At 34.3% G+C, this 27,833-nt stretch overlaps 3 protein-coding genes across 10 annotated transcripts; 1 reads left to right on the plus strand and 2 right to left on the minus strand.

Annotated features, from left to right (window-relative positions):
• Nucleotides 1-166: 166 nt before the first annotated feature.
• LOC124949551 lies at nt 167-10,821 on the minus strand. 2 transcript variants are annotated; one of them, XM_047494806.1, is made up of 10 exons: nt 10,736-10,821; nt 5,653-5,726; nt 4,712-5,546; nt 4,369-4,626; nt 3,355-4,232; nt 3,126-3,293; nt 2,792-3,032; nt 2,366-2,492; nt 1,933-2,114; nt 167-1,350 (listed from the first exon to the last, which is right to left on the minus strand). In XM_047494806.1, the coding sequence occupies exons 3-10, from the start codon at nt 5,414-5,416 to the stop codon at nt 1,105-1,107; spliced, it is 2,805 nt and encodes a 934-aa protein (XP_047350762.1). In that variant the 5' UTR covers nt 5,417-5,546; nt 5,653-5,726; nt 10,736-10,821; the 3' UTR covers nt 167-1,104. The 2 variants fall into 2 exon arrangements, with proteins under 2 accessions (XP_047350762.1, XP_047350761.1); XM_047494805.1 differs by lacking the exon at nt 10,736-10,821 and adding an exon at nt 7,738-8,611.
• Nucleotides 6,104-27,676, plus strand: LOC124949552 (dynein axonemal intermediate chain 7 homolog). Of its 7 annotated transcripts, none has more exons than XM_047494809.1 (16): nt 6,104-7,364; nt 23,015-23,038; nt 23,119-23,301; nt 24,011-24,197; nt 24,323-24,463; nt 24,564-24,638; nt 24,687-24,886; nt 24,990-25,162; nt 25,237-25,569; nt 25,642-25,803; nt 25,886-26,039; nt 26,130-26,415; nt 26,471-26,566; nt 26,678-26,899; nt 27,277-27,384; nt 27,468-27,676. In XM_047494809.1, exons 3-16 carry the CDS (start codon nt 23,228-23,230, stop codon nt 27,606-27,608), a joined length of 2,352 nt encoding a protein of 783 aa, XP_047350765.1. In that variant the 5' UTR covers nt 6,104-7,364; nt 23,015-23,038; nt 23,119-23,227; the 3' UTR covers nt 27,609-27,676. The 7 variants fall into 7 exon arrangements, with proteins under 7 accessions (XP_047350765.1, XP_047350764.1, XP_047350768.1 ...); XM_047494808.1 differs by lacking the exon at nt 6,104-7,364 and adding an exon at nt 13,697-15,836; XM_047494812.1 differs by lacking the exon at nt 6,104-7,364 and adding an exon at nt 13,697-14,635 and having other exon boundaries at nt 23,970-24,197.
• On the minus strand, nt 13,824-19,232 carry LOC124949553 (fatty acyl-CoA reductase 1-like). The gene is made up of 10 exons (XM_047494815.1): nt 19,061-19,232; nt 18,701-18,913; nt 18,344-18,592; nt 18,103-18,248; nt 17,912-18,021; nt 17,340-17,532; nt 16,742-16,990; nt 16,097-16,273; nt 15,905-15,985; nt 13,824-13,977 (listed from the first exon to the last, which is right to left on the minus strand). Exons 2-10 carry the CDS (start codon nt 18,911-18,913, stop codon nt 13,866-13,868), a joined length of 1,530 nt encoding a protein of 509 aa, XP_047350771.1. The 5' UTR covers nt 19,061-19,232; the 3' UTR covers nt 13,824-13,865.
• Nucleotides 27,677-27,833: the final 157 nt, after the last annotated feature.

Here is a 27,833-nt window from a genome sequence, read left to right on the forward strand (position 1 = left end):
CGAATGGAATAATCCTGTCTGATATTTATCATTTTGTTTGTTTTTTTATTATTTCTCTTTTTTTTTTTTTTGCTACTCAATTGGATTCATATAAAAAAAAACACGCTCCAAATTTGAGATATGTACTGCTGTACGTTAACTTGAGATCACAGAGATTGGTATTTGATATATTAAGATGTCTTCTTTTCTTTTTTGTTTTTCTTTTCTTTTTTTTTCTTTTTTTTTTTTTTTTTTTTTTTTAATAATCACTTATTAATTATTTGGCACGATTAATCGACACTGAGATTGTTAACGATTCTTACAGTGAAAATACTGTAATGAACGACACGAAGATTGTTAGAGCTTTTTCCAAGCACTTATTCATGACTATATATTATGTGAAATGGAAAAAAGAAGAAGTATAAGAAGAAAAAATTAGAAATATTAAAACGACGATGGAACAATCGGTACAATAATTATCACAGCGTTGTATCGAGATTAATGATTTATCGGCGAGTACGACACAATGATACCTATGAATACATAAAAGTAAGTACAAAAGAGACGTACTAACGTAAATAATAACAAATATTATTGTACAATTTATATCTAACGAATTCTCTTCGTTTGTTTTCGTAAACTCTAAGAAGATCTAAGAAATTGGCAAGATCGAGAAATAGATTGAACGAAACGTTTTCTTCGCAGTAATATTATTAATATTATCGTGCGAATAAGAACCGTTGGAAATAATACAATTGACTTAAACATGAAGGTATTAAATAAAAATCAGACAACGAAACAAAAAAGAAGAAACAACGATCTTTTCTCGATATATATGTAAGTAAGTAGTATACCCGTAAACGGTAATCGGCCACTTAAAAAAAGGAAAAAAAAAAAAAAAAAAAAAAAAAAAAAAAAAAAAAAAGAGAATTAAAATAAAATTAAACGAAAAAAGCGCCTCTACATCGAGTATCAGAAATATCTCGACTTCAGTCGCTTCAGTCTTTCCTTTTTGTCTTTCTTTTTTCTTTTCAAATTTAATTCGTTTCCTTTTCTTTCTTTTTCTATTATTTTCACATCGTAGGAAACAGCAAAGTTATGTCAGTCTCCGTGCCTCGTGTCGAGTCAAAATTTCTTATAAAAGATCCGCCTGATGAGATCCTTCCTTCCGGCCGATACCAAAGCGAGCGGTGTCTTTCCTTGCTTATTGTGAATGTTACTTTGCCCTCCGGCCTGAGTCAAGAGCCAGCACACTTCCTTTTGCCTTTCCAGAGGGACCGAATTCGAAACAGCGGCAGCCATATGCAACGGAGTGTTGTATTCGTAATTTGTCGCGTTCACCGTGCTGGAACTAGCTTTACTTAACAACACCTGTTGAAATTTCAATAACAACGTTATTGTCTCTCTCTCTCTCTCTCTCTTCTCTTACTCTGTAATAGTAGTGGTAGTAGTATAAATAAGACTCTATTTTTATACGCGCTAACGTAATAGAATAAATGGTACAAGCGTAAGGATGATAGCTAAGTGTTTAAATGATCTCAAGAGGACGGGGATCAATTATCATATTATCATATTACGTGTGTGCATGTATGCATAATTATCAACAACCAATGTAAAATAGGAAGACACGAAAGTGATAGAGATATGTTTTATATTACATTGAATTGCGTCTTACACAATGTTACAAAGTCAATGAATACTATGCATATAAATTAATTTACATATGGTTGTTGAAATATATTAAGAAGAGGAAAAGCAATGAAAATTGATTGCTTTTAAATTACATTGTTTCGAAAATATAAAATAAGATATAAAATAATTAAATTAAGAAGAGAAAATAGAGAATCCTTATATTTTTTTTATTTCGTGTATCCTCTACCTTTCTAAATATAGAATTATATTATTTGTATATGTGTATACTATATACATATATATATATACACATATATATACCTTGACGAGAGCCGGATCACAACTGAGCGCGGCAGCCATGTGCAAGACTGTGTCACCGCGTTTGGTGTCCTTTATATTTAGATCCGCTCCATTGTCTAGAAGCAAACGAACCGTGGCTACGGCCTTGGGACCTCTTCCCGTTGGATCGTGGGACTCTACCGCCGTGTGTAAAGCGGTTCTTCCTTTAAAAAAAAACCAGAAACAAAAATAAAACGAATGTATGAGTCCCTCTAATTGATTGATTCTCGGTAAATATGTCTACGATCCATATTGATGACTTTCGAATCGATTGTGTATATATATATATATATATATATATGTATATATATACATACACAATCGTTCATTCGAGTAGATAAAAATCTTTAGAAGAACTTATTTGTGATTGAATAGAATTATGATTTATAGATTGGAATAGGTTGATAATGCTAACCATCGTAGTTGCATTTGGAGAGATCAAAGACTGCGTTCCCTTGACTAGTCTTTAGGGCCAGTAATTCGGCCAAAACTTCGCCATGTGAGTCTCCTCTCGCTGACACCGAGTGTATCAAGGTATCACCCTGTAAAAATAGATAAAAAAAAAAAATATAAATGTTAGAGGAGACCAAAGTGAAAGATCAATTACGAGTTGAAACGAAAAGTGATAATAGAGAAATTTAGTTTAAAATATATAGTTTAAAAAATATATTTATCAAAGTCATGGTCAGCATTCGTATTTTTAAACAAACATTCGCGATAAAAGCTATTCGTCCGAGATAATATCGTCGCGGTTTCCGAGGATTTCGATTTGCTAACGAAACGCGTTACTATTTTTAATCTTGGAATTTCCCCGCGACTACGACAACAACGTCTTACTTACTCGTGTATGATAGAGTTTTTGATTTATGTCGATTCCTTTTTGAAGCATCGTTGCCGCGAGATAACCTGCTATATAGGGCATTTCTGGACAACTCATAGCAGCTAAGTAGAGAGCGTCCTCGCCACGATTGTTTTTCGTCGATAAGGCATCCTTCACCTTGCTTAACCTTTCTACTAATGGTACGAGATAGACTTTCTTTTTCGCCAACTCATCCGGATTACCCACCAAACGCATCAGCTCTCTGTGTATATACGAAATTATTAAGAAAAGACAAAAAAAAAAAAAGTGATATAATTATCGTTTATCGTTCGTTAAAAGAAAAATTTTTACTAACGTATCGCCATCCTCGTCTGCTTTAGCGAGTTCTTCCTCTGGTATCTTCAACAAATGGATCATAGCTTTTTCCACATCTTTAGGGCTAAGCCCTTCCTTCAGTCTCTCGCTTGCACCAACACTTGGTAAATTTAAGGACGGCCATGGCACAATATACCTTTCGTTCGACCTAACGATACAAATTCTAGAATATAAAACGCGACAAATGTTATTTGAATAAAATGACTTACCTCGGCGGTCGATTAGACTTGAACGAAGATACCATCTTCGGTATTTGAAAATCGTTGAACGTGACATCGTAAGATAGTTCCGAAGTACTGAAACATCGCCTTTTGTTCTCATCGATATCGTTCGAAGTCGATGAGAGAGTTGAAAATGATTGAAGAGACGTAGGCAACGAACAGGTATTTGTTTCGTTCGTAGGATTTTTACCATTGGTATATGTTAAATTTGTGCTTGGTTCTAACGCGTTTGAATTCTGATATCTCATTTCATTACCGGCATTCCATACGTCATTGTAATCGTAAAAGTTCGAACAATCGGTTTGACTTAGACCGTAAAGATCGCTGCTTTGATTTTGCGCGCCAACGTACGTATAAGAGAAATTGTTTGGACTAGTGGAATAATCAGGGATCCTAGGGTGTTGATTTCCATAATTGGAGGAAGAAGTGGACGGGAAGGTTTGGATGTCGTTTTTACGAGATGAAAGAGGCACGATATCGTTAGAAATTTGTTGAAGATTATTTTCGAAACTTTTTACACTAGAAGGTCTTATATCTTCGTAACTGCTAGGGATATTGTTAGATCTTGGTACGACTTGAGCTTCTTCGTTTCCTTCGCATTCGTTCCCTTGGTTTCTAAGGACCTCGTCTAACAATTGCAATTCATTGCTATCGAAGGTATTGATGGTTTCGTTCCCAGTAATATTTCCTTGATCATCGGGAAAAGTGCCCCAAATGGAAAAACACGCGAGATCTTCGTGAAGTCGCTCTTCTATTTGTTGACTCAGCGGCGTTTGATAGTTCAATGGACTAGGGGTATCACCGTAAGATTGACTCGAGGACGATGGTGATGATTGGCCTTGCATTAGCGTATACGTTGGGGCGATCTAAATAAAAAATATGTAAATAAGTATACTACATAAGTATGAGTAGAGATGTCCGATGCGAAAGATAAGAACATTAATCGCAAAATAATGAATCATATTGGTTAGTAAGAGTGAGTAAGAGTGTATCAATTAATACCTGTGGCGAGCCAAGGGGACTACCGGAAACATTATACGGCATTAACTGAGATTCCAATTGCATTCCGGAGCCTGGTGATTGGGCGCGACTCGAGCATCTACTGTTTGATCGAGAAACTGCTACGTTGTAGCAACTTAAAGGAGAGTCCGGCCATGTTCTCGTGGTTTGAGAAATAATCGAATTACCTTGTCCGAGAATCGTCAATACCGAATTCTCGCCATGATCGTTCACGACGATCGATGGAATGGGGGTTGTAGTCTATAATCGATAAAAATATTTCCACTGTATAAACTTTACTTGCTAATTCTGTTTGAATCATATATAATAGCAAATAATTACTAACCTTATTCATCGAGTTATTCCCCTCAAAAATGTTCGCCTGATCGTCATTAGTTTTATTCGGCCAATCATTCTCCAATATGCGCCATATTCCATTATTCGTTTGTTCCCCCTTGTATTCGCCGAATGATTTTTCCGCGTTCTGTTGCTTACGCGTGATACTCATGTTTGCCGATTGATTCCTCGCGGTCCAATTGCTAGGGTTTTTCGAATATGGACAATTACGAGTGAATTTAATCTTGATCGAATTACGTTCTACGAGATCCGGAGCGTCCAAAGAATTCTGATCGCAATTTTCGTCGTTGAACGAATTCCGTCTTTCTAACAAAACGTCGAACGCAGGATCCGTTGATCTCTCCTCTTGAACGAACTCTTGTAAATCCGCTATCTTCTCGTAACTCGAATCAATTTCACGAAAAGATCGTAAATCGATTCTACCGATGACTTTGTCAAATTTCTTCTGGGTAAGATTCATTTCGTGTAAATCGCCTACTTCCTGAAATTCGCTGACTCGTTTATCGTCTTGTCTCATGAATAGCCTTCTATAGTCTTCGGTCTGTTCGTTGGTGGTCAACATCTCACGACCGCTACCACTTCCTTGATCTTCGTAGTACGGAAGTAATACGACAGAACGATCGGAAACTGAGGAACGATTCGACGATGTTGTTTTGTCGATCCTTACGCTAGGTATCGTATTCGCGTTCGTCATATCTTTCGAAGGACAACTCGTTTCTAGCTCCTCCTCCTCCTCCTACTCTCCCTCCCTTCCCTTCCCTTCCTCCTCCTTCTCCTCCTCCTCCTCTTCTTTTTCTACTTATTTAATACTTTTGAACGACGCTCTGAAAAAGATTAAAAAAGGAAAGGAAAAAAAAAACACGTTCGATCGAGTTTCGAATTAAAATCAATCGTAATTATCGATCATTTCGATCTAAAACAACTACTCACCTCGTCTTGTAACTTTTTTTGTAAAGGATATTCACGAATCAATCCTCGCAAGTTCACCAATCTCATAGTAGTTCCTGAAACGACGATCATCTATGAATACAACAATTCGATACCAATTATGATTTATACATTTTTATTGGTTCATTTCAATTTGTTCCTTCTCCTTTGAAATCGTTTATATCCATTATCTCAGATGAAATTATTTATCTTTTACGTTGGATTTATACCGGAGGAACTGTTTCTTTCGTTACTTTGACTCTATATTTAAATACATTTTTTTCTTAGATAAAAAAGGAAAAGAGAGGGTGAGAGGGTGAGAGAGAGAGAGAGAGAGAGAGATTGAGAATCAGTTCAATGTCGACGCTCCGTGCAATATTTTTTTCCCTCGAAATGCATGATTTCATGGAAAGAACTCGTGCTCCTTCGTGCATTTATTTTACATTTTCTTTTTAACGTTCGACGCGTGCGACCAGACAATAATACTACTTATTTGCATGCAATGTCTCTTATAGATCTAGTACATTTATATGCGATAATACTTGTTTTCTTCTACGCATCATATAGAATTTGTTGTTATAGATATTATCTTGTTAAAGAATATTATCGTTGACTTTGAATCCGATTAACAAATTTTTGTTAACAACGATTAATAAAATTTAACCTTGTGTGATTACAAAATCATTGAAATTCGGACGGAATTAAACAATGACTCGTCGATAAGAAATCGAACGTAATTTTTACTTTGAGTCATGATTCGTCCGTTAATTTCTTTGTTTTTTATTTTTTCTGTTTTTTTTTTTCTTTTTTTTTTTTTTTATTATCTGAACGTTCGAACGTTCTATCCTTGAAAATATCGCTTCATTGGTGCTTCCACGAAAGTGCATTTTTTGTTCCTTCTTTTTTTTTTTCTTGTTTTCGACCTCTTCGTCATGTTCTTTCTAAAAAAGAAATACTCACTCGAAACGTTGTGTTTCTTTTCTTTCTTTCTTTCTTTTTATTTATTTATTTATTTTTTTTTCTTTTTCCTTTTCATACGATTCACTCGAATGAATTCGACGAAGGATCTCAAACGAGATTCAAACGATGACTCAATTCGATAGTTGAATAATCTTATTAGACAAGTGAAAAAAAAGCGTCTGAGAATGCGCTCCTCTAGTGGTACATTATAAATAATATCTCGTAATAACTTTAATTAATGTTACAATCAATTCGAACAGATCTAATGTACATAAGTTGGCCATTTGAAACGTACGGAAATGGGTAAATAGTTGAAATACAAATTCAATCCCCCAGAATGTTTTTAAATGAATGAAATTTTTTTTTTAGAACTAAACAAATAATATAACAAGGTTGAATGTGTGGCAATGCGATCGAATCAAGATACGGAAAAATAAAGGGCGGAAGAGATGAAGAACGATAGAGAGTAAAACAAAAAAGGAAAAGAAAAAAAAAGAATAAATAAAAAAGAACAAAGGGAGAGAAAAAAGGATTCGCGTTGCAGTAATCACGTTGATCGTCGTCAATTATCGCCACGAGAGTCTATTTACGTTTCACAACGTACATCAAAACAAGTCTGCCGTGAACGATCTCTCTCTCTCTCAATCGTGCTCTTACATCTCTATCTATAATCTGTTTGTGTACATCTATAAAACGGTCTGTCTACGGTACGAGTTCACACGGCTTACCACGTGAGAGAGCACAATTATCCATTTGTACGTATGAGTTTTGTTTGTAAACTTGTAGTAAATAATCTTTCTATTACGTATTCTTGAACTATTTATAAACTACTCGTTTAATCATATCGCGAAATTTATGTATCGAACCAATATATTTACATACATTTGTAAAACATATCTACGCTTTTTTGTCTTTTTTATTTCTCTCTCTCTCTCTCTCTCTCTCTCTCTCTCTCTCTCTCGTTTCTTTCTTTCCCTGTAGTTCACTGTGCGATTAATTTTTACGACGTTCGGTACGACTCAACTAACGAGCATATGTTATTTTTTTTCCAAAAAGAAAGAGAGAAAGAGAGAGAGAGAGAGAGAGAGAGAGAGAGAGAGAGAGAAATGAAAAGAAAAATATTATTACCTTCAATAAAACCGAGATGATTTAGTGGCACTAAAGGTAGCGTCACACGTGTCACCTAAATTATATATCGGCGCGACAATAAACGATACCACGTGCAATGTCGCTTCGATAATTTCGATGTCCTCTCGTACACTTGCAAACGATATCCACAATAACGATCTTTATCGTTAATCCTTGTAACTCGTAACTATGAGATTGTTAAAAATCAAAGAAACGATATCCTTCGATTTAATTTTATTAGATATAATCGTCCTTAATAGGATCATACAATTCATCATTAAGATTTTCGTTCACCAAAATAATATTTATATGTAAGAAGAAAAGGAGGAAAAAAAGAAAAAGAAAAAAAAAAAGAATAAGAGATCAAGTTCCTCGCTCCTTTTCTTTCATTCGATAGATCGCACGATCAATCGAGCGATCTATTATTTTCGTCGTTGTTGATATATTATTATTTAAAACACACTTGTCTGTTTCAATCGTTTGGACAACACTGACGATACTTGTTCTGGACAAAGTGATTTTATCGTTCCGTTGTCCTCGTGCAACACGTGCATTGGCCGAAAGAGAATGTTCGATATGTCGTCGAACGAGAGACGAGGAAGATCGGATCACGATCGATACGAACCGAGCGCGGTATCGCATCTGTCAATTTATACATCGACCAACGACGAATATCCGATCTCTGCGCTCGCTCGTTCGCGACACGCATGCTCGACTGCGCAACTGTTGCTCGGTGAGGTCCCGCGCGACACCAGTATCGTAACTATTCTAATATTTAACACTTCGTTTTACTATCTAATCGCTTCGCCTTTACGGAATTAAACATTTTCTAAATATTTTACGAATTAACATTAACCATTTAAAATTATTAACACTCAGTGGTGTTTTTTTTTCTTTTTTTTCTTCAAATTCCTTCCGTTCCCTTGCCCGATATAATCCATATATACTACATTATATTTGTATTATATTTAATTGTATTAAACAGTTATATTATTATATTATTATATTAATTATATATATATATATATATATATATATATGTGTGTGTGCATATATATAGGAGGAGGAAAACGAAATTGTTAATTACGAAAATCTTACAAATCCTTCGGATCTTTCATAAATGCATTTATCGATTGCAAATAATTACTCTTAATTGCGATTACTTTTTACGATGTTAGAAAGATACGATCATTCGTGCATCGTATTATTCATCTTTTTCAAAGAGAGAAAGAAAGATATGAAAGGAAAAAAATAAAAAGAAAGAAAAAAAAAAAGCAATTTATTATCTTTGATAAAAGCGAGACGGACGTTTAAGTATAGCACTAAAGGTAACGTCATTGACGCGATGTAATTTCGTAAACATTAAGTGACGCGATGTTAATCGTCGTATAACGATACAGCTCGTATTATTGGCCAGTATTAGTATTATAAAAATAGACGTGTAATTTGTCTAGAAATCATGATAGGTTTCAAGATTCCGTGGTAGATACGTCATTGAGTGCCGGAGGCCGTCGTGCTGGGGAGAGGGAAGAAACGAATGTTGAGCGCGCGTACGTCATTGGGAGTAGCGTTTTTCCATTTTTCGTAGATTCGAACTCGCGAAAGAACCTCGAGATCGAATCGTCGTCGTCGTTGTCATCGTTAACCTGAACGAAATCATGCACCTAACTCGGTTCGAACGACTCGAAGGAAGGACGACCAGTTCTCTCACTCCTTTTTTTTTATTTCATCTCTATCTATCTATCCGTCTCTCTCTCTCTCTCTCTCTCTCTCTCTCTCTCTCTCTCTCTCTCACTCTGTACAGATGCATCAGACGAACAAGTTGGGATTCGTAAGCATGAATTATCGTACAGGGTACTTCGTGCTTTCTTCGAAAGTATTTACGATTTCGAAAGATCAAACAGATAGAAATAGTAGACGTAAATTGCAAGAAGCACGAGGATCGTAGAAAATCCTATTCTATCGAGATGGACATTTAGATTGAAATGTCACTGTAGTGTCATAGTTTACGGAAAAAAATCTTCTCGATTCATGAAAACGGATCATTCCTTTTCTCTTAAAGACGATCTTCTTTCTTATCTTCTTCTTCTTCTTCTTCTTCTTCTTCTACTTCCTTCTTTTCTTTTTTCTGTCCTCTTTTTCGTTAATCCTTCCAAAGTCAGTTTAAATAACGTATCGATAATTTCATACGTACGATGAGTCAATATCTTTATTCGCCGAGATTCGTAAGAAAACATTAAAGTCATTAAACGTATTTATGTACGTAGAGTCATTTCTGTCGAATGTTTAACTTCTTCTAATTCGAAAGCCATTAAAGTTATCTTATTTGACGAAATCTATAATCCATAAAAAATTACGATTTAAACGGGCCAACCTTTAAGTTATGTACAAATTGAATCGAAAACAAAAATATTGTGATTAATAATTGTCTTGGAAAATGAATTTCGTCGTCGAATTTCTTTTCGAACGACTATTCGTAAAATTTATATGGGAATTCTGGAAATTCCAAATGGATCTCTCCGTTGAAAGATTGTGGCTTATCTGGTTGGTTGAGTCAGCAACCATATACGATTCGAAGTTTAATGACACTGTACGCTCGTAAGGAAAAGGGGGAGAACCATGAGTGAATGTTAACTCTGATAGCGATTTGCTCACTGGACCGCAGAGTATACGTGACGCGATTGTTTAACTCGTTTCAATAAAAAGAAGAAAATATTAATAAAGAATAAATTAACGAACGAGAATGAATAAATGAATAAATAAATAATAAATAAATGAAATGTGAAAAGTTGCGCAAAATTTATTTTCTCCGTGTAAAAGAGAGAGAGAGAGAGAGAGTGAGAGGGGAGGGGGGGATGTCCAAGAATAGGTATCATTTTTCTTTTCCTTCTTCTTTCAATTCACCCGTGTAACGATATTACGATTGTGTAATCCTGTTATTGTGTTATTCCTGCAAGGGAAAGGTAGCCGTGATTCTTTGACGTCAATGTAAACTTACTTGGAATCAGGAAATCGATGCGTGAGCGCAGTAACGAGCTACGACTGGCCACTACTTACAATTAGCAGACGCTATTAGTTGGTATCGCTCGTGTCTCGGTAATTCTAAGCGCAGGCGCGAAACGAAGAAAAATAAAGGAAGAAAGAAATGATGAAGAAGGAGAGAAACGTAGATCGTATGAGAAGATTTGACTTGTGAAATAATTGTTTTCCATTCATTTTTATGACGTAGATAGGCAAACGTAGAAAGCGTTGAGACATGAGAGAACGGTTAGCCTGTTTTAAACTCGTTAAATTTATAATTAACCACGCGTCGTTATATCACGTCCTTACAACACACGTGTCGATTAAATGATGACCATGAGATATTCTACGTAAAACTTTTAATTGAAAATTTCCGAATCTACGTCATAGAATCGAATAATATATAAAGATAAAACGAAGTTTTTCTTCGTCCTTGTCAAAATTATTTTATATCGTGTATAAAAAGATTTGTTTTTCTACATGTTTCTCTTTTTCCTCCCCTTACCAATAAGATTTTTCTACGCGATAAGCAACATAAACGATATTGATACGCTAAATAATCCTATTCTAAGGCACGTTCGTCGATGGTATGCCCGGAGTTTATATACAGTCAGCAAGTGTCGATAATTATCGATCTGATTCATACGTGAAGCGTTTAATCATTTAATCGATCGAAACGAAAGGTTCCGATCGATCGATTGAATGTACGATAAAGTAAACGGGGTAAATGAGTTTTCACGTTCAATGGAGTGGTCGACGACCGAGTTGCTTGTCTTTCTGCGAGTACACGTTAAAATACTTCTTCTTAATGACTACTTTGTTGGCACTTTCGCTCTCGGACGTTTATTCGAGTCGTTGAAAATTTCAAGACTCTTTTCTTTCCAAGTCTATAAGCTTTTAGAAAAGCTTTAGTCTTGGAATAAAATAAACAAAATCGTCGAAGGAAAATGAAATTGAATTATAGAATTTAGATATCGTATCTATACGATTGAAAAGAAATATCTAAATAAATAATTAGAATGCGTATGTATCTATTAAACAGATTCTTGTTTATATATCTACATACGTTAGACGACGCGCGTACGAGCGCGTGCCAGAGTCCGTGAAAGTATCATTAATCGCAGACGATCTGTCTCGTTGATGTCTCCGACCAGTCATCGTACTTCTTCGTCACCGTTTACTATAAAGAAAGAGAATATTTGCGAGGTATCTAAATGCTTAAAAAAAATGTTTTCCTACGAGACTCCGGTAACTTTAATTTTATCCGAGTTTCTAAATCCTAGAAAATTGAAAAGTTTCGAAGAAGGAGAAGAGAAAAAAGAAGATGTATATATATATATATGTGTGTGTGTGTGTGTGTGTGTGTGTGTGTGTGTGTGCGTGCGTGCGTGCGTGCGTGCGTGCGTATAACGAGGGATAAGGAAGACCGAAAGGAACGATGAGAAATTCATTGTCGTTAGAAACAACAATATGTAGTATGTACGTATGTACGTGCGTAAGTGTGCTATCGTGACACGACATCCTTCTTATCGCGAAGCTCTCAAAATATGGTATATAAGACGTTCCTTTGGATGCTCGTCAACGAAGAACATCGTACATTCGTAATCGCTTTAATACGAGTATTTGCGACTAGACGATAAAGTAAGTGCGTATTTAAAGACGATAATAAGTAAGTACGAACGTACGAGTTTGTTAACAATTATTTTAAATAATAAGCGGCCTATGATAAGCTACTAATGTTGTTTTGTGAAAAAATAAAAAGATAAAAAAATACATAATACGAAAAATAGAAAAACAAAACATATCTAAACGATTAAATCGAAGGCACATACCAACGCACTTACGTACCGTTGCACATCGATTTAATATTTCTAAAGTTTCTTCGAAACTCTGAAAGTATCGATCGACAACGGCCTTCCTTTTTGAATATCAAACAGTTTGATAATGTTATCTAATTGTTTCTCTTACTAAGAAGCCTTAGAAGATTATTCCGAACGCGTGACTTCTTATGATCGGAGTAACTTGCTCGGACTCTCGTCGTATAAAGACGATTCTAATTACTTACGTAGATAAACTTCACCGAATTGCGAAACGGGTTTTCTCGAGTTCTGATAGTATGCCAAGAAATCGTCCTCGAGTCCTCGTCGTCGAGTTTTTCCGCGAAAACATTAAATTTCATATTCATAAGCGCGCCGTGCATTAAGCGCTGCAACTACTTCAATATAGACGTTTATCTCCTCCTACATGGCTCGATTATAACACTTGCTCATTAAATTTTCTAACTCTTTCATTTGCTCATTCTTCTATTTTTCTTGTCCCTTTTTTTCCATTCTCGTTGATTATATCGAATCGATACTGGGATAAAACGCGTCTACGAAGAAGTCGAACAAAAAGTGAAATAGGAGGAGTCGATCGTGGAATCGATCTTTCGTTTTGAGAGATACGTTTCTTTAATCGAACTAAAATTCAATTCGTGGGAGAAACTAGAAAAAAGAAAGAAAGAAAAAAAAAAGGAAGAAAAAAGAAAAAGAAAGAGGAAAAACGAAAAATGCAAATTTAATTATATACGTATATGATTCTATTTTTTTTTATTCTCTGCCGGCCATATCCCCTTCCTCCCTTTGTCTTTTTCCCTTTCCTGTAAAACCGATAACAGCTTAACTCCACTAAGAATAATCTCGGAATCGAAGTCGATTCCGAGAATGCCGTACGAATGATAGCTGTTGTAGATATATCGGATAGATTGGTAGTGCGATGGCGATGCTGCGAATCAATGTCGCAATTTTTACGAGTGCGATTTCTTTGTGTTTACAGAAAAAAGAAAAGAAAAAAGAAAAAAAAAAAAAAAGAAAAAACGAAAAGAGAAATAAAGGGATACAGTTTATGTAAGCTAAGAAAATGAGTAAGTATTAGTTAATATTTCTTTGAAGTCAATTTATTTACCCAAAGAGTACGAATTGAAAAAAAAATTTTTTCAATTATCTACATATCAAAAAATAGAAAAAATTCTTGACCGTTTTTATTCCCACATTATTATTTGTAATTATAAAGGATAGTTATAAGACTGATGGCTTCTAAACTTTGTTTACGGACGTAACCCCGTAGACTTATAATGAGAAGAACTTGTTTATCAAGTACGAATGCAGTCCCATTTTTAACAAGATCCACAAAAAGAAGATGAATAAACAGGTTTTGGTTATCTTGTCGATCCACCATGATCTGAAAGAAAGAAAAAAAATAGAATGAAAAAAGGAAAAAGAATATGATTCTTAATTTTTTTTTCCTTTTTTTCCTTTTTTCCTTTTTTTTTTTTTTACCTATTTTCGACAGAATAATAGCGAACTTTTTCGATGGTAAATATGTACATATCTGATAGATAACAAAGATTAATAGATGACGATATAATATAATAGGCGGATACCTTTTTATACATAAATTTCTTTCTCCGATTAATTATAATTCACGTTTTTCTATCCCCGTTAGAATAACATTAAGAACGTCTCGTTAGATAATTATAATTAATAATAGCTCGAAGAAGTAATGTATTGCGTTATATAATCATAGTAATATTTGATATCGTATAGACGCCAGATAATATATAATATATGATAACCTTAGGGCGTTATTACACTTTCACTCGATACATATATTTGATAGATATAATTGACGGAATTTCCCAATGTAATTTAAATCTTGCGCTTATAAGATCTAAATCGATGTTGCCCGTTTCCCTTCGTTTCGTGAGAAAGCCTTAGGCGAGAACATTACGCGACAATAATCAAGGCTTAAGTCATCCAATGTCAAAGTGGATTTGCCGTTTCTCTGACTAATCGGGCCAGTATTCTGCGGTTGCAATCTTTCTAAAGTTACTTTGCACGTGAGTAATCATAGCTAACGTTCGTCTGCTTCACCGTATCTCTCTCTCTCTCTCTCTCTCTCTTTATTTTCTATCATCTGACTTCGCTCTTTCGTTCACGTTTTTACTGATGAACAAAGTTTATACCGTTTACTTGATATTTATGATATTCACATGTATTATCTTTACTGAATTCATTTGTCATTGTCATGTAAACTTTAAATAAATTATTTATTTTGTTTAATTTATGTATAATCTATTTTGATCATTGATTATATGAAGTCTAAAATTAGGACGTTTACAAGTTAAAAATATGTAGAAGCACATTAAAAGAACGAAGAAATGCATTAACAATTCGCGATTATTTTACTCGGGGATTTCCTACGTGTCGAACGTGACGTGCCTCTTATCTCACTTCTGCCACTCTCTCTCTCTCTCTCTCTCTCTCTCTCTCTCTCTCTCTTCCTCCGTTCCTATTATCATCATCTTTGTTTATTATGTTTATTTATTGTCCGCGATCGAAGAAAGAGGAGTCGAAAGAGAACTCGCGCATTGTCAATATTTGGATTGAGCTGAGCGTTGTTTTCATTAGTAAGAATCATTGCGAAAAGTCAACGGAACGTATATATTCGTTTTCTCAATTTTCTGCCTCCCTGCAATTATATTTATTATACAGATACTGGTCTTAGCATTTCGTATAAAAAGAGAAAAAAGTAAATAAATAAATAACAAAATTGAAATAAAATTTGTCAGGAAATGAAAAAATTGTCGGTGCAATAACACGTGACGTTTATCGCACGTTCGAAACTTTGAAGGTACGACGAAACTATTCGATAATTATTCGGTATGCGTTGAAGCGACGATAGCGCGGCAGTTATGTGACCCAGTTTTCAAAGAGGAAGCTAGAAAGAGAGAAAGAGAGAGAAAGAGCCAGGCGACATTGCGATCGACCAAACAGTCGGTGCGAATAAACTCGTGCACCGACTAAACTCACGATCGGACCGGATACAGTTCAGACATCTCACGACGACAGTTTCGTTCGCACCCTTCGACTTTCTTTCTTTTTTCTTAATTCGTTGATTTTTTTGTTCGAGGACGAGGTCTTGATCCTTGAGACTCGTGATTCGTATATTCGAGAGTTTCCTCTGAGAATATTCTCTACTTACATCTGCGACCCATCGCAATAATCTCGAGCAACACATTATCAACAATAGTTCCTCTCGTAAGTATATACAATATAGGGAATTAAATCGTTATTTTAAATGTGTCCATTGGAAATGTTCTTCTCACCTATTTAGCTTACGCAAATTCTCATCAATTTTATCCATATCCTCGTGTAGCAAATATTGTTTACCTCCCTCTAAAGAAATTCTGAAGAAAGAAAAAAAATATAATGTTATTTTTCTGCAACTTTTTCTCTCTGATTCTCTCTCTCTCTCTCTTATAGCATTCTATTAATTTGTTTATACTTCCAGAACCTACTTTAAGTATTCATATAAGTCGAAATGAAAGTAATTGAAATCAAAATCTCTTTTATCCTCGGCAGATAGTCTTGATAGGATCGACATTATATTATCGTTGTAGAATTGCCAATCATTCATCATAAAGTAAGACAAGGAAATGTTGGCAACGTAGATCTTCCTTTGCAGTTTTAATAACCTAAATTGACAACAAAGTATAATGACGGTTGGGAAATTTTTTTATAAATCGATATCGTCTAACCAACGATCCTTTTTTTTATTTTTTCTCATTTTCTCTTTAAATAACAAACGTACGGAAAAATTGATCATGCTTATCGTATTGAACCATGTCCCTTTTTCAACATACGATGAAAATAACACACACACACACACACACACATATATATATATATATATATATATTAATACAACATATAAATTATATTATATATCATGAGAGTCACGGCTTTCGCCCTGGAAACGTCCATTCATTGAATATTTTTGTTTTATATGATGTACCACAGGAAAGAAGTTCGCTCGCATATTATAGCAATGGACCACTTTATATGGAAAGACACATACTCTTTTTTGTCATGATATATACGATTAAAAAAAAAAAATTATTTAGTTTAGATAAAGTCTTTAGATATATGGATTTAACACTTACATCGGTTTACGTCCGGAAAATTTCAAGATTTGGTCTAATATCAAAGCCGGAAACACTTGGAAAATTATTACGCAGATGTAATAATACACATAACATATAGTAATCGACAAATTTGGATACGATATGGGATTTTCCAATGGATTTATCTTGTTTATTTCTAAGGACATATAAACCATTTCTTTCATATTAATTTTCTTTATGTTGTACGAAGAAACATTGTAAACATCGACCTTCGGATTTTGTGTTACCCTACGACATAATATACCATAATATTATAAAGAGACATGTCAGAGACATTCAGACTTAACGTTGTAATATATACGTTAATTGAATTTAAAAAAAAAACGAACATAAATCCTGTTATCGTTTATAATCGTTTATTAACGATTAGTTTTTGACATTAACTTTACGTAGATATTACTACGTCGATTAGATTACATAAGCGATAAATGAGAAAATATTTTAATTCACGGATATATTTAAACGGTCCCAACGTTTGTCAATTTGGATTTTCCAGTCGTTAGATCAACGACCGTTTTGTGATTTATAATATAAAACAAATACAATGTATTGTATTGTATATTGAAGAAAAACTTACGATAATTGTCCTCGAATGTAGGCACTGATTATAAAACATTTAATAACGGCATCAGCGGGTATATAATCAAGTTCTTTATCTGAATCTGCGTAAAGTATTTTTAATATTCCTTTTCCACCACCGACCATTAGACCTCCTGGACCATTAAAGTTGTCTATCCAACCTGGTATTGGTTCATCCTTCGTCGTTATGACTATAAAGAAATATTATTGTGTAATAGATAAAACATCGTCGCAGTTGACGTCTCATGTGAAAATTCAAGGAACCGACTGATCGATACCTTGAATTTATATGCCTTCGAACTCTTCGATCGGTAAGCGAACGAAGGCATTACACGTCGTGAGAACGATTGGGTATTACCCAGGAAATCTATCTCTTACATATGTCGACGATATGGAAAACTCTGGTCATGAGAAAAATGTCATTATGAGAAAAACGATTTTCTCGATTAATTTCTTTTATTCTTTCTTTCGAATGCGTAACAATTAAATAGAAATGTATGTAAAGATGATCTCGATATATACATATATATATGTATATATATATATATATATATATAGAAAAAAATGTACCTATCGAAGGTCTCACGATGACGCAAGGCAATCGATCGGAAAAATCACTTATCACATTTTCGGCCAATTTCTTTGAGAAAATGTAAGTGTTTGGTAACGTTCCTATGTATCTGCAAAAAAAAAAAAAATTTCCAAATTCTTTGGAAGATATTCTTTGAAGGAAAATAATATCGATAACATGGGAAACGTACTTTGAAGTTAAGATGGCCAAAATGTGATCATCGACATTTTCTGTCATTTCGATAGTTTGTCTCCAATTGATTTCCGCTGGATAAGTCGTTTCTTCTACATAGGGCTTATCGCAATGAGCGTAGGTTGAGCTAATGTGAACGAGAGCCTTTACGAAAAGAAAAGGAACAAAAATATTTTATTCTTTTTTCTCCTCTCATTTCTTTTCTTCTTCCTTTTTTTCTTTTTTTTTAATCTACTTACTACCAATTTTTTCATTTTTTCCCCCAGCAGGCAAATGTCTCTAGTCGATCTTAAATTAGTGAAAATGGCATTCCGTAAACTGTCATTGAATTTAACATTCGCAGCAATGTGAAATATTATAGATACATTATCGATAAGTATTTGTTTTTCGATTGGATCTAATCCTAAATCTTTTTCTGATATATCACCCTTTACAACAATCACTTTCTCAAAAGCAGAAGGGTTCATTTCTTTGAGTTTATTGAAGATCTGAAAAAATGTTGGCTTAATATTTTTTGTTTTTTTAATAGTATACGTCTTATACGACTCTATAATCTTTGATCCATCTTTAATCGATATACATGTATAAGCACTTACTGGCAGTGTGAATAATTTCTTTAATCTATCGTCGATTGAAACATTCTTTTTTGGTCGCATTAATATAAATAATTCCTTTATGTCAGGACACGAACGTAAACATTTTTCGATCAAAATTTTTCCTAAAAAGCCGGTGCCACCCGTTATAAAAATGCTCCTTCCGGCGAAAAATTTCGATATATTCTTGATTTCACATTCTTTTTGTTTCTCCATCTGAAATGGGGACGATAATGATTAGCGATGAACAAAAAAAAATACATAAACACACGTTACACACAGCTATATAGCAAAAGATGATCGAGCGTAAAGTTACTTATGACAGAGGCAAAAAGAAATAATTAAAAATTATCATTTACTCACTTTCTCTTCTTTCTCTTTTCTATTTGTTCACTCAAGTCAAAATAAAATTATATTTGTATTCTTATTCATCAAAATAAAGTTAGATGCCGATCGTGAAAAGTGGTCTTGATGTACGACTCGCACCTTAAGAACATACTTTCGACACGAAAGTAAAGAAACGACTGAGTTTCGACATCAAAGTAACACAGGAAATGATATTGAATACAAAAATAACAATCATTCTTACAGTTCAAGGAGCAAAGCATTTCATATGTATGATATACACATTAATATATAATTTTATTATGATGCAAATTATTAACGTACGTACATTATTCATAGTACTTCATTTTAACGATCACATATAATTATTAGAAATGTATGTCCTTAGGAACTCGTTGGATACTTGTTAAGAAAACGATAGATAAAAAATATATGGCCACTTTTGTATGGACTTAAGTATTTTTAGTCAAGTACGTAATTTTCAATAACGAAGTCGAGCCGGGCAATAAATAAATAATGAAAGTAAACCCTTAGACGCGACGAATCGAAGGTTATCTGGCGCCTTGAAATATCCATTGATGCCTTCTAGTCTATAAGATCACTAAAACAAATGGGCACACATGAAATATTCAAACATTCCGATGAACTATGCTGACCCATCCTCGATCAATCTTTTTTTCTCCTTACTTTTCCTCAGACCATACTTCATACTTCATACTCAGATCATACTTTCCGCCATTTTCATTTCCTCTCTTATTTTCACTACAGTCTGTCTGGATAATTAATTCTAAAGAAACGAAAAAGTCAATCAAGTTACAATCAAAAGTCCTTCAGACTCATGATATCTAGACTCTCGAGTCTTATTAAATATTACTGGTTATTATTCCTTTAGAAATAGCCAGCATAATTAATTACATATCATTATACAAAACACATCAACAATTGTATCTTATTTCAACGAATATACGGTGGTAGTTTCAATTCGCGAAATATTTATTATAGCGCATCTACCTCAAGGGATTCTTTAAAAGAACGTGCGTTTTCTCATTAATTTGCGACAACTTGGCAAGCGTTATTTTGCTGACGGTCTTCAACGATATTCTAGTCTAGTGACGCCGCCCCTATTCATTGCGACCGGTGGTTCTATACCTCTGACAACAATGAAGAAACGAGGGAAATTCTCCGTGCAAATCAACTATCATCGCTGATCCGATGCGAGACGCGCATTTAAAAACATTCTCGTAGTTATGAACTCACGACGCAACAAAAATACCAAATGATAGATAAATGGTTATTTGGGAAAATTTAAACAATAGATATAATATTCATTGATTGGTCGAAAATTATCTAGGTTTGTAGTTTTATAATTTGACAAAAAGTAATTGCTCTAAAAAAGTTTATATATACATCTTATATATACAACAAATCATTACCGATTGATTTCCTCGTAACTTTATCAATAAAGTAAAACTTTACATACGCGTAATTTGTATCTTTAATTTTATTTCAAATTATTACAAATTTCACGAATAACTTGTCAATATCATAAATATATATATATATATATATATGCGTGTGTGTTGGCGTGTATGAGGGAGGGAGGAGACAAAAAGGTAATGGACGATTCCATAAAAATCTTACAATTTCGTGGTAAACATCGGTTGATGATTAAATGTTTTCTTATCTCTTGTCGCTTTAAAACACTCCGTCAATCGTCGCTGGTAACAGCGAACTCCGGAAAAAGAGAGAGAAAGAGTAACGAAAGCGTGACTTATTTCCTATAATCTTTTGTAATGCTGCTATTTGCAGAATATGACGACAGCCCTCTCCCTCTCTCTCTCTCTCTCTCTCTCTCTCTCTCTCTCTCTCTCTCCATTGTTAATTAAATACGATGTATTATTATTTCCGCTCTCGATATTCGAGAGTTTACACGTCCTCAAAGCCAATTTCAGATTCTAAATTTTTCTCGTTTCTTTTTTAGTTTGTTTAAAACGTTTAATTAATTAAAATAAATTGAACGTTTCTAAGTGAATGATGATATTTGGATCATAATAGACAAGGTGAAAATGTAATAAGCAAAGTTACTATATAATCCTTTTGTTAATCGACGATTGAAATTTTTCACGAGAAATATTCTATACCGGTTAACCTTTTAGATGGATACGGAAAAAGAAAGTCTCAAAATGATCTTTTCGGATCGTACCGATATCGAAAAAAGTATGAGCAAGACGGACATGACATACCCGTCCGAAATGAAATACTCGACCGAACCATCTCTTTCCAAAATGTCTTATATCAAGTTAGTCGCTCTAATTTCTAAACTCGTCAAATCATTGTTCTCTCTCTCTCTCTGTATAGTTCGATATATATATATATATATATGTAAATCATATATTAAAAACATAAAAGATTTTGATCTTTGATATAATTTTAAGATAGTGTCAGTCCTAAAATTGACATTAAAAATATATTTATGAAAGCATAATATATTCGTTCTATAATTAAAAGCATTTCACGATGTCAATTTGTCGAGCACTCAATATGGATATTTAATGGATGTTGATTATTCGACGTTTCAACGAACTACCTACGTAAAGTCACGACTTTGATCGAGTAGCTGAAAAAGAAAAGAGAGAGAGAGAGAGAGAGAGAAAATACAGATGCTTGTTTGGATATGCAAATAACCCGAAAGAAAATTAAACCGGTTTTAGTGTATATGTGTATTGGATTCGATATTTTAAAGAATCCAGACGAATATCATGCATTGTCTGTAATTTATTAACGATGCTTCGTTAAATCACATTCAAGCATTTAAAATAATACATAAAGGAGAAAACTTTTATTTTTCTCTTGCTATCATTCTTCATTCGGAATTTATACACTTTATCTTCGAATAACTTTTGAAGAAATTGAGATTGATCTCGGATTCGTGTGTAAATCGATTGCATTTTTGATTTTTTTTTTTCCCCCAGAGACGACGTAAAAATCAAAAAAGGTAGAAGGAAAAAAAGAAAACTTGTCTCGAATGATATCGAGTTGGATACTTCGTTAGAAGAGTCCATATACGAAGAGTACGAAGAGGATTCTAAAATTGCTATCAAGTGGGAATATCCAAAGCCAAGAATAATTCCTCGTGCTTCTGTTCTAGTAATAATGTTAATTAAAAATAACCAAAAAACGATCATGCTTTCTGATAAATATTTATATTTCTCTTCCTTTCTTTTTTTCTTTTTTTCAATTGAACTTTGACCGACCTGATAAATATTTTATTACTTTAATGGTCAGACGAATACTTAAGTATTTCACTTAAGGATTATCATAAAATAATTTAATCTTATTGATCCGTGATTTGAATTTGATTCTGAACTTTGATACTTCATTTATAAGATTATAAGTTTCTCGATCTCCTTTGTATTCAATTTTTAAGTCATGACCCATTTTGTAAATCATTATGTATGCATATATACATCCACACACACACACACACACACACACATATATATATGTATATATATGTTCCAACAATTTCAATTTAATAATTAAGTAGAAAAATAAGAAAAAGTTTACAAAAAAGTATCGTCGATCGATGTCGAATGATATAAAATTATTTTTACTTCGTAGTTTCTTTCTTTTCTTTTTATCTTTCTTACTTGGCTAAATGCAATTTATTGGAAAACGAGCCTATCTTTCGTGCAAACCTTCTTCGAGACTCTACCGAAGTAACTTTACATTTGGCAGAGCAGGAAATTGATGTTAGACCTCGCGTGAATCGATAATTCAAGGAAATTAACTGCAATTTAGGAAGGTTGCTGCTTTCTCTCTCTCATTCTCACACAAACATACACACACACACGCTCTCCGCCTTATCACCTTGATCCATCGCAATTATTAGCTTTCGCTAAACTAATAGTGAATTAAAATCGATAATCGCCAGGAAGGAAAATGATAAGTAATTGTATTTCTGTGTTCCAGATACGAGAATGGATAGACGAACAGGTAAATTTTATCTTCCGTAAATTTATTTCGATTCTTTATATATTAAAATTTGATCGCAAATTAATTGAAAATTTGTACAGGTACATTGCGTTCTCCACAAGTTTTACAAAGAGGGCTGATTAATATGAAATCTCTAGTTATCGTAACCGATCGCTTTAGTTAAGCAGTTTGCCTGAAAAACGAAGAAAGATGACTAAAAAGGCAAGAAGAGCTTTGCAAAAGAAACAAGCAGTGGCAGCTGCCGAGGAGGCCGAAAGGATAAGGTAATAAATTGTAAACGATTTTATTATTCTTTTTTTCCTCTTGCTAAAAAGAAGAAGAAAAAAAGGAAAAGGAGGAAAAGAGAAAAGAAAAGAAAAGAAAAGAAAAGAAAAGAAAAGTCATAGTTAAAGTTTTGCTTGATAATACAAAAATATGCGGTTGAAATTTTGTCAGCACGAGTACAAAAATCAGGTTTTCATGCGCAATAATCAGAGCAGAGGAAAAACGTGTGTCGTGATAACTCCTTTCCTGAATCTACGGTCGGGCAGCGTGTACGGTAGCCGAGTGCGAACATAAAATTCGCACGATATGAGTTTGGCAGAATTCCATTTCTTATCTATGCAACTCGCTTTCGACCCACTTCCTCTTGAAGTTACTTCGGCAATTCACCCCTTACCAACCCTCTAACGTACACCCTCTAAATCTCGATGAATTTCAGTCTAGTTTCGTACCTCCGAGCGATCGTCTTAAACGATCTCTCTCTCTCTCTCTTTTTTTCCTATAAATTTGTTTAAAATAATGTTGGGCGATTCGTTGAAGTCGATTGTCTTTTTCGAAAGTTATATTAGAGTATCTAAGCCAAGATTTAAAAACGAAGAGGAAAGGTAGACCCTTCGATCTGTTTCCTTTTATTTTCTTTTTCTTTCTTTTTTTTTTTTTCTGTTTAAAGGACAAGTCCTTTATATAAGAGATCGTCGAATACTCTTCCAGATTGCAATTGATAAAGGATATTCAAGAAGAAATTCACTTGGAGAAATACAAAGCCGAACAGGAAATTCTATTGGAGGAGAGCCAAATGGCTATGCGAAAAATCCAATTGGAAGAGACGTGGTTCGTGACTTACGAAAATAAAAAGGCGTTTATGGATCACATTCTTGCCACCGAGAAAATGGAAAACGTGCGTCTTTATACGTATTATAGATGCCTTTAATTATTTAATTTTTTACGGTCTTTATATCTTGATCCGTGTAGGCTTCTTATATTAATATAATGCCTGTACTTACTGAATGTAATTAATTTCAGTGGATTATGTACTTAACGTGTGAAAATTTACCAGATGTCGCTGAATTGTCCGATATGAATACATTCATATTCCTCTGGACGTTGGAGGACGAAGACGTAAACATGGAACTGGTTGTGGAAAAAAACGAAGTCGTACAATACGTATGTTTTTTTTTTAACGTATTATATCACATCTTGATTGATGGTCAAGAAAAATAAACGATTGAGACGCTCCTCGTAAATCATATGTGCATATTTTCAGTTATTGCTGCAGCTTCATAAAATCATCAATTTCTCATTAACGAGATCTATCGATTACATAGAAGAATGTAAAATGGTAAGCGTCGATTAAATATGCAAATGCATAGTCGCGATTTCAAAATAGGTTAGGCAAAGTTTTAGGACGAAGTTGCAAAATTGGATAGACCAAGCTTGTTATCGGCTTTTACGTCAGATCGAGAGAGATATGCTTAGAGTGGATCTGAAGAACGCGACTTATGTCAAAATAACGAAGCATCTCATTTGTTGCATATGGGCTTTGATTAAGCTACCGATCAGTATTAAAGAAATTCCTGAAAAAGAAAGGTACGTCCTTTTCCCTTTAATTTCTTTTCTTTTTCGGATCAACGAAAATCCTAGAACGTAGAGGGACCGAGATTAGGAAGGATTCGTTTGATCCGATTGACAGAAAATCGATCGAGGTTCACTTCGAGGAAATAAATCTGACGATAAAGATACCACCGGACATTGATTGCTACTGTATGGCTATCCGTGGACTGTGGCTCGATTACGATCACTATTCCGACATTGCGACCTCTTACGTCATGCCGGAAATACCAGAGGAATATCGAATGAATATGGGTGAAAAAACTTAAAATTTTTATTCAACTTTTATAAACGCGCATAATTATATCTTTCTTTCTCTTTCGTTATAGAGAGAGAGAGAGAGAGAGAGAATGAAAATTTCAAAAATTCGAAGGACATTTCTTTTCCTCTCTCAGATCTTATCGCTTTTTGCTCCGAGGAATACGAAACGAAACAGAAAATACGCGATGAACAAGTCGAGGGACGTCGTTTGAGGATGGAAGAGAAAAAAGCTATGCTATGGAAAATGGAGAATCCGGCACCGGTGGTGCCGGTAAAGTTAGATAAGAAAGGAAGAAAAACCGGTAGTCAATATGGCCGGATAAAGAGACCGGAATCGGAACAGGAAATAGAACCGCTACCGTATTTACCGACTCCGAACGAAATCATTTTGTTCAAAGAAGGTAATTATAAATAATTTGTGATTTTCTTATTAATGGGATACAATCATCGATGATATAGTTTTTATCTCGTAGAGGAATTAAGGAAGGAACTTAGAAAGTTGTTGTTTACCAAATGCGAAAAGACGGAAGTAAATCTACGAAAGTACAAAATCTTAGGTGGTATCTATCACATAGATCTCCTTTATCAGCCGCCTCAGCCTAAGGACATGCGAAGAGAAATATTTCTTACCACTCGTAATGCGCACGTTCGAATTTCTAATGTATACGAGATAAATACAGAGATATCCATTCGAACGGATCTCATTTTTGTTTCTAGTGCAAATTCCGAAAGAACTGAAGCACGTACCGTTTTATAAACCGTATAAGGCACCACCGCCGGTACCGCCTACCGAGAGAACACCGGAAGTGATCGAGAATGAGATGAAGGCTTTGGAAACTGCAATGGAGGCTCTCGTATTGGTTACGTTAAAGTACATGCTCTCTTATAAGGAAACATATTTTATCGTAAAAATGTAGGTAGAACGAATCGATGAATTTCATTTCAATGAGATCTATCTTAGATTACCGGATACGGTTTTATGGTTCGAACCACCGTTGGTGGCTCATTGGATTTCTGAGAAAAATATTTGGTCGACCCAAGACATCCATGACATAAAGTTCAACGAAGATAAACAACAGATCACATTCCGCACCGGGAGATTTGGAATTCATGGCCTGGCGGCATATAAACTGATCAATTTGCCATTTCAAAGTTGGGAACTTAGGCCAGAAATGGGAAGGAATAGTGGCGGTGGAGTAACTCTTAACATAACAGCTGCTACAGTTCAAGCGGAATTTGTTGTCAGGGTATGCCAATGTTACGAGTTATATCAATTTCTGTTACGTAATCAATCTTTTTTAGGAGGATTCGGTATGTTTGAATTCGTTGGTCGGAGGCACCTCGTCGGCGCTTCAAAATATCGTTGGCATATATATGAAGTTGAACTTTTTAATAGACGTGAGTTTAAATTTAATCTTTCCGTTTATAACTCTTCAATTTCTTATCTAATAGTTGAGAGATGATTTTTTCTTTTTTTTTCATTTCTTTGTAATATCGAAAACGCGTTAGAAAATGCGAGAAGGTGGCTGCGATTTATTTCCGGAACGAGATGCGGCAAGTTACATAAAAGGACTTTCCGTGAAGCATCCAGTAGCCCAGAAACATTTGCAAGAATGCATAGGTCTATTGTGTATGGCTTATACATTTTCCTGGTCTAGGTGGAACGTGAAGAGATGTTCGCGTGAAATCGTCCTGCAATTTAAAGAACTTCATGGATGCGTCGCCAAAGAGGTAATTCTGATCATACGCGATTAACTTTCTTCCTTCTTCTATTCATCTATATTCTCTCTTCCTCGTCCATCTTCTCTCACGATTTTATTCAGCTTCTTCTAGATAATTCATATAATCCCAATCGTATTATGAATATGCAATGAGAAACGACGATCAAATACATCGCCTTGACGTAATCGAATAGCCGCTAGCATATGATTTTCCTCAAAAAAGAAAAAAAAAAAAAAAAAGAAATAAAAAGAAAAAAAAATTCTCTAAATTCTTATTATTTCAAATTAACGAATATCTTTGGAACGATCTAAAGATTTCATATCATTCGAGAGCGTTATCGTTTGCTAATCATTATATTTCCTATCCATTGTTTTTATCATTTGCAGCGTACCAATATTACACTTTTAGTGACGCCTTCTCAAACGATTGCTGTTCAATGTACCGAGATCAGCCCAGAATTTTCCAATGTTCCTATAGATGGCGATAGTGCGAAGGTGTGCTAAACATAACAAATCTTAATCATTTTATTCGCCATATTTTCCTTTGCCTTTCTCTCTCTCTTTTTTTTTTTTTATAGTTTTACGCCGATCTATATCATTTGGCATTGCATAATGCTGGAATAAAAAGTCGTCTGCTGATAAAAGATATCTCGTACAAGCTTGCTCTAACGGTCACAAGATTGCTAAAAAGTACTAACGTGATAAGTATGTCCTCCTAAAACTCTCTTTTATCTCCTATTTAATAACTTTATCGTCGACGAGAATCACCGAATAAAGGAAAAAATATACGAATAAAGAAATATATATATATATATATATATATATATATATATATATATATATATGCATATGTTTATTCTATTCATTTCCCATGTAAGAATTAATTCATTTCAAATTATTCTAAATAGAAAGAATCTCTATGAAAATATCATAAATCATTGGAA

This window comes from Vespa velutina, chromosome 5 (assembly GCF_912470025.1).
Source record: "Vespa velutina chromosome 5, iVesVel2.1, whole genome shotgun sequence".
NCBI classification, from domain to species: Eukaryota; Metazoa; Arthropoda; class Insecta; order Hymenoptera; family Vespidae; genus Vespa; species Vespa velutina.

Bases quoted from the DNA above. Each gene is read 5' to 3' on its own strand.
- LOC124949552 (XM_047494809.1), top strand. From the start codon at position 23,228: ATGACTAAAAAGGCAAGAAGAGCTTTGCAAAAGAAACAAGCAGTGGCA. The intron at 23,302-24,010 runs GTAATAAATTGT...ATACTCTTCCAG, and splicing joins GAGGAGGCCGAAAGGATAAG to ATTGCAATTGATAAAGGATA. The intron at 24,198-24,322 runs GTGCGTCTTTAT...AATTAATTTCAG, and splicing joins CCACCGAGAAAATGGAAAAC to TGGATTATGTACTTAACGTG.
- LOC124949551 (XM_047494806.1), bottom strand. From the start codon at position 5,416: ATGACGAACGCGAATACGATACCTAGCGTAAGGATCGACAAAACAACA. The intron at 3,033-3,125 runs GTTAGTAAAAAT...GTATATACACAG, and splicing joins GCAGACGAGGATGGCGATAC to AGAGCTGATGCGTTTGGTGG. The intron at 2,115-2,365 runs GTTAGCATTATC...TTTTTTTTAAAG, and splicing joins CTCCAAATGCAACTACGATG to GAAGAACCGCTTTACACACG.
- LOC124949553 (XM_047494815.1), bottom strand. From the start codon at position 18,913: ATGGAGAAACAAAAAGAATGTGAAATCAAGAATATATCGAAATTTTTC. The intron at 16,991-17,339 runs GTAAGTTTTTCT...ATTATGTCGTAG, and splicing joins TACATTCGAGGACAATTATC to GGTAACACAAAATCCGAAGG. The intron at 16,274-16,741 runs GTAAGTGTTAAA...TTGTCAATTTAG, and splicing joins TTTTCCGGACGTAAACCGAT to GTTATTAAAACTGCAAAGGA.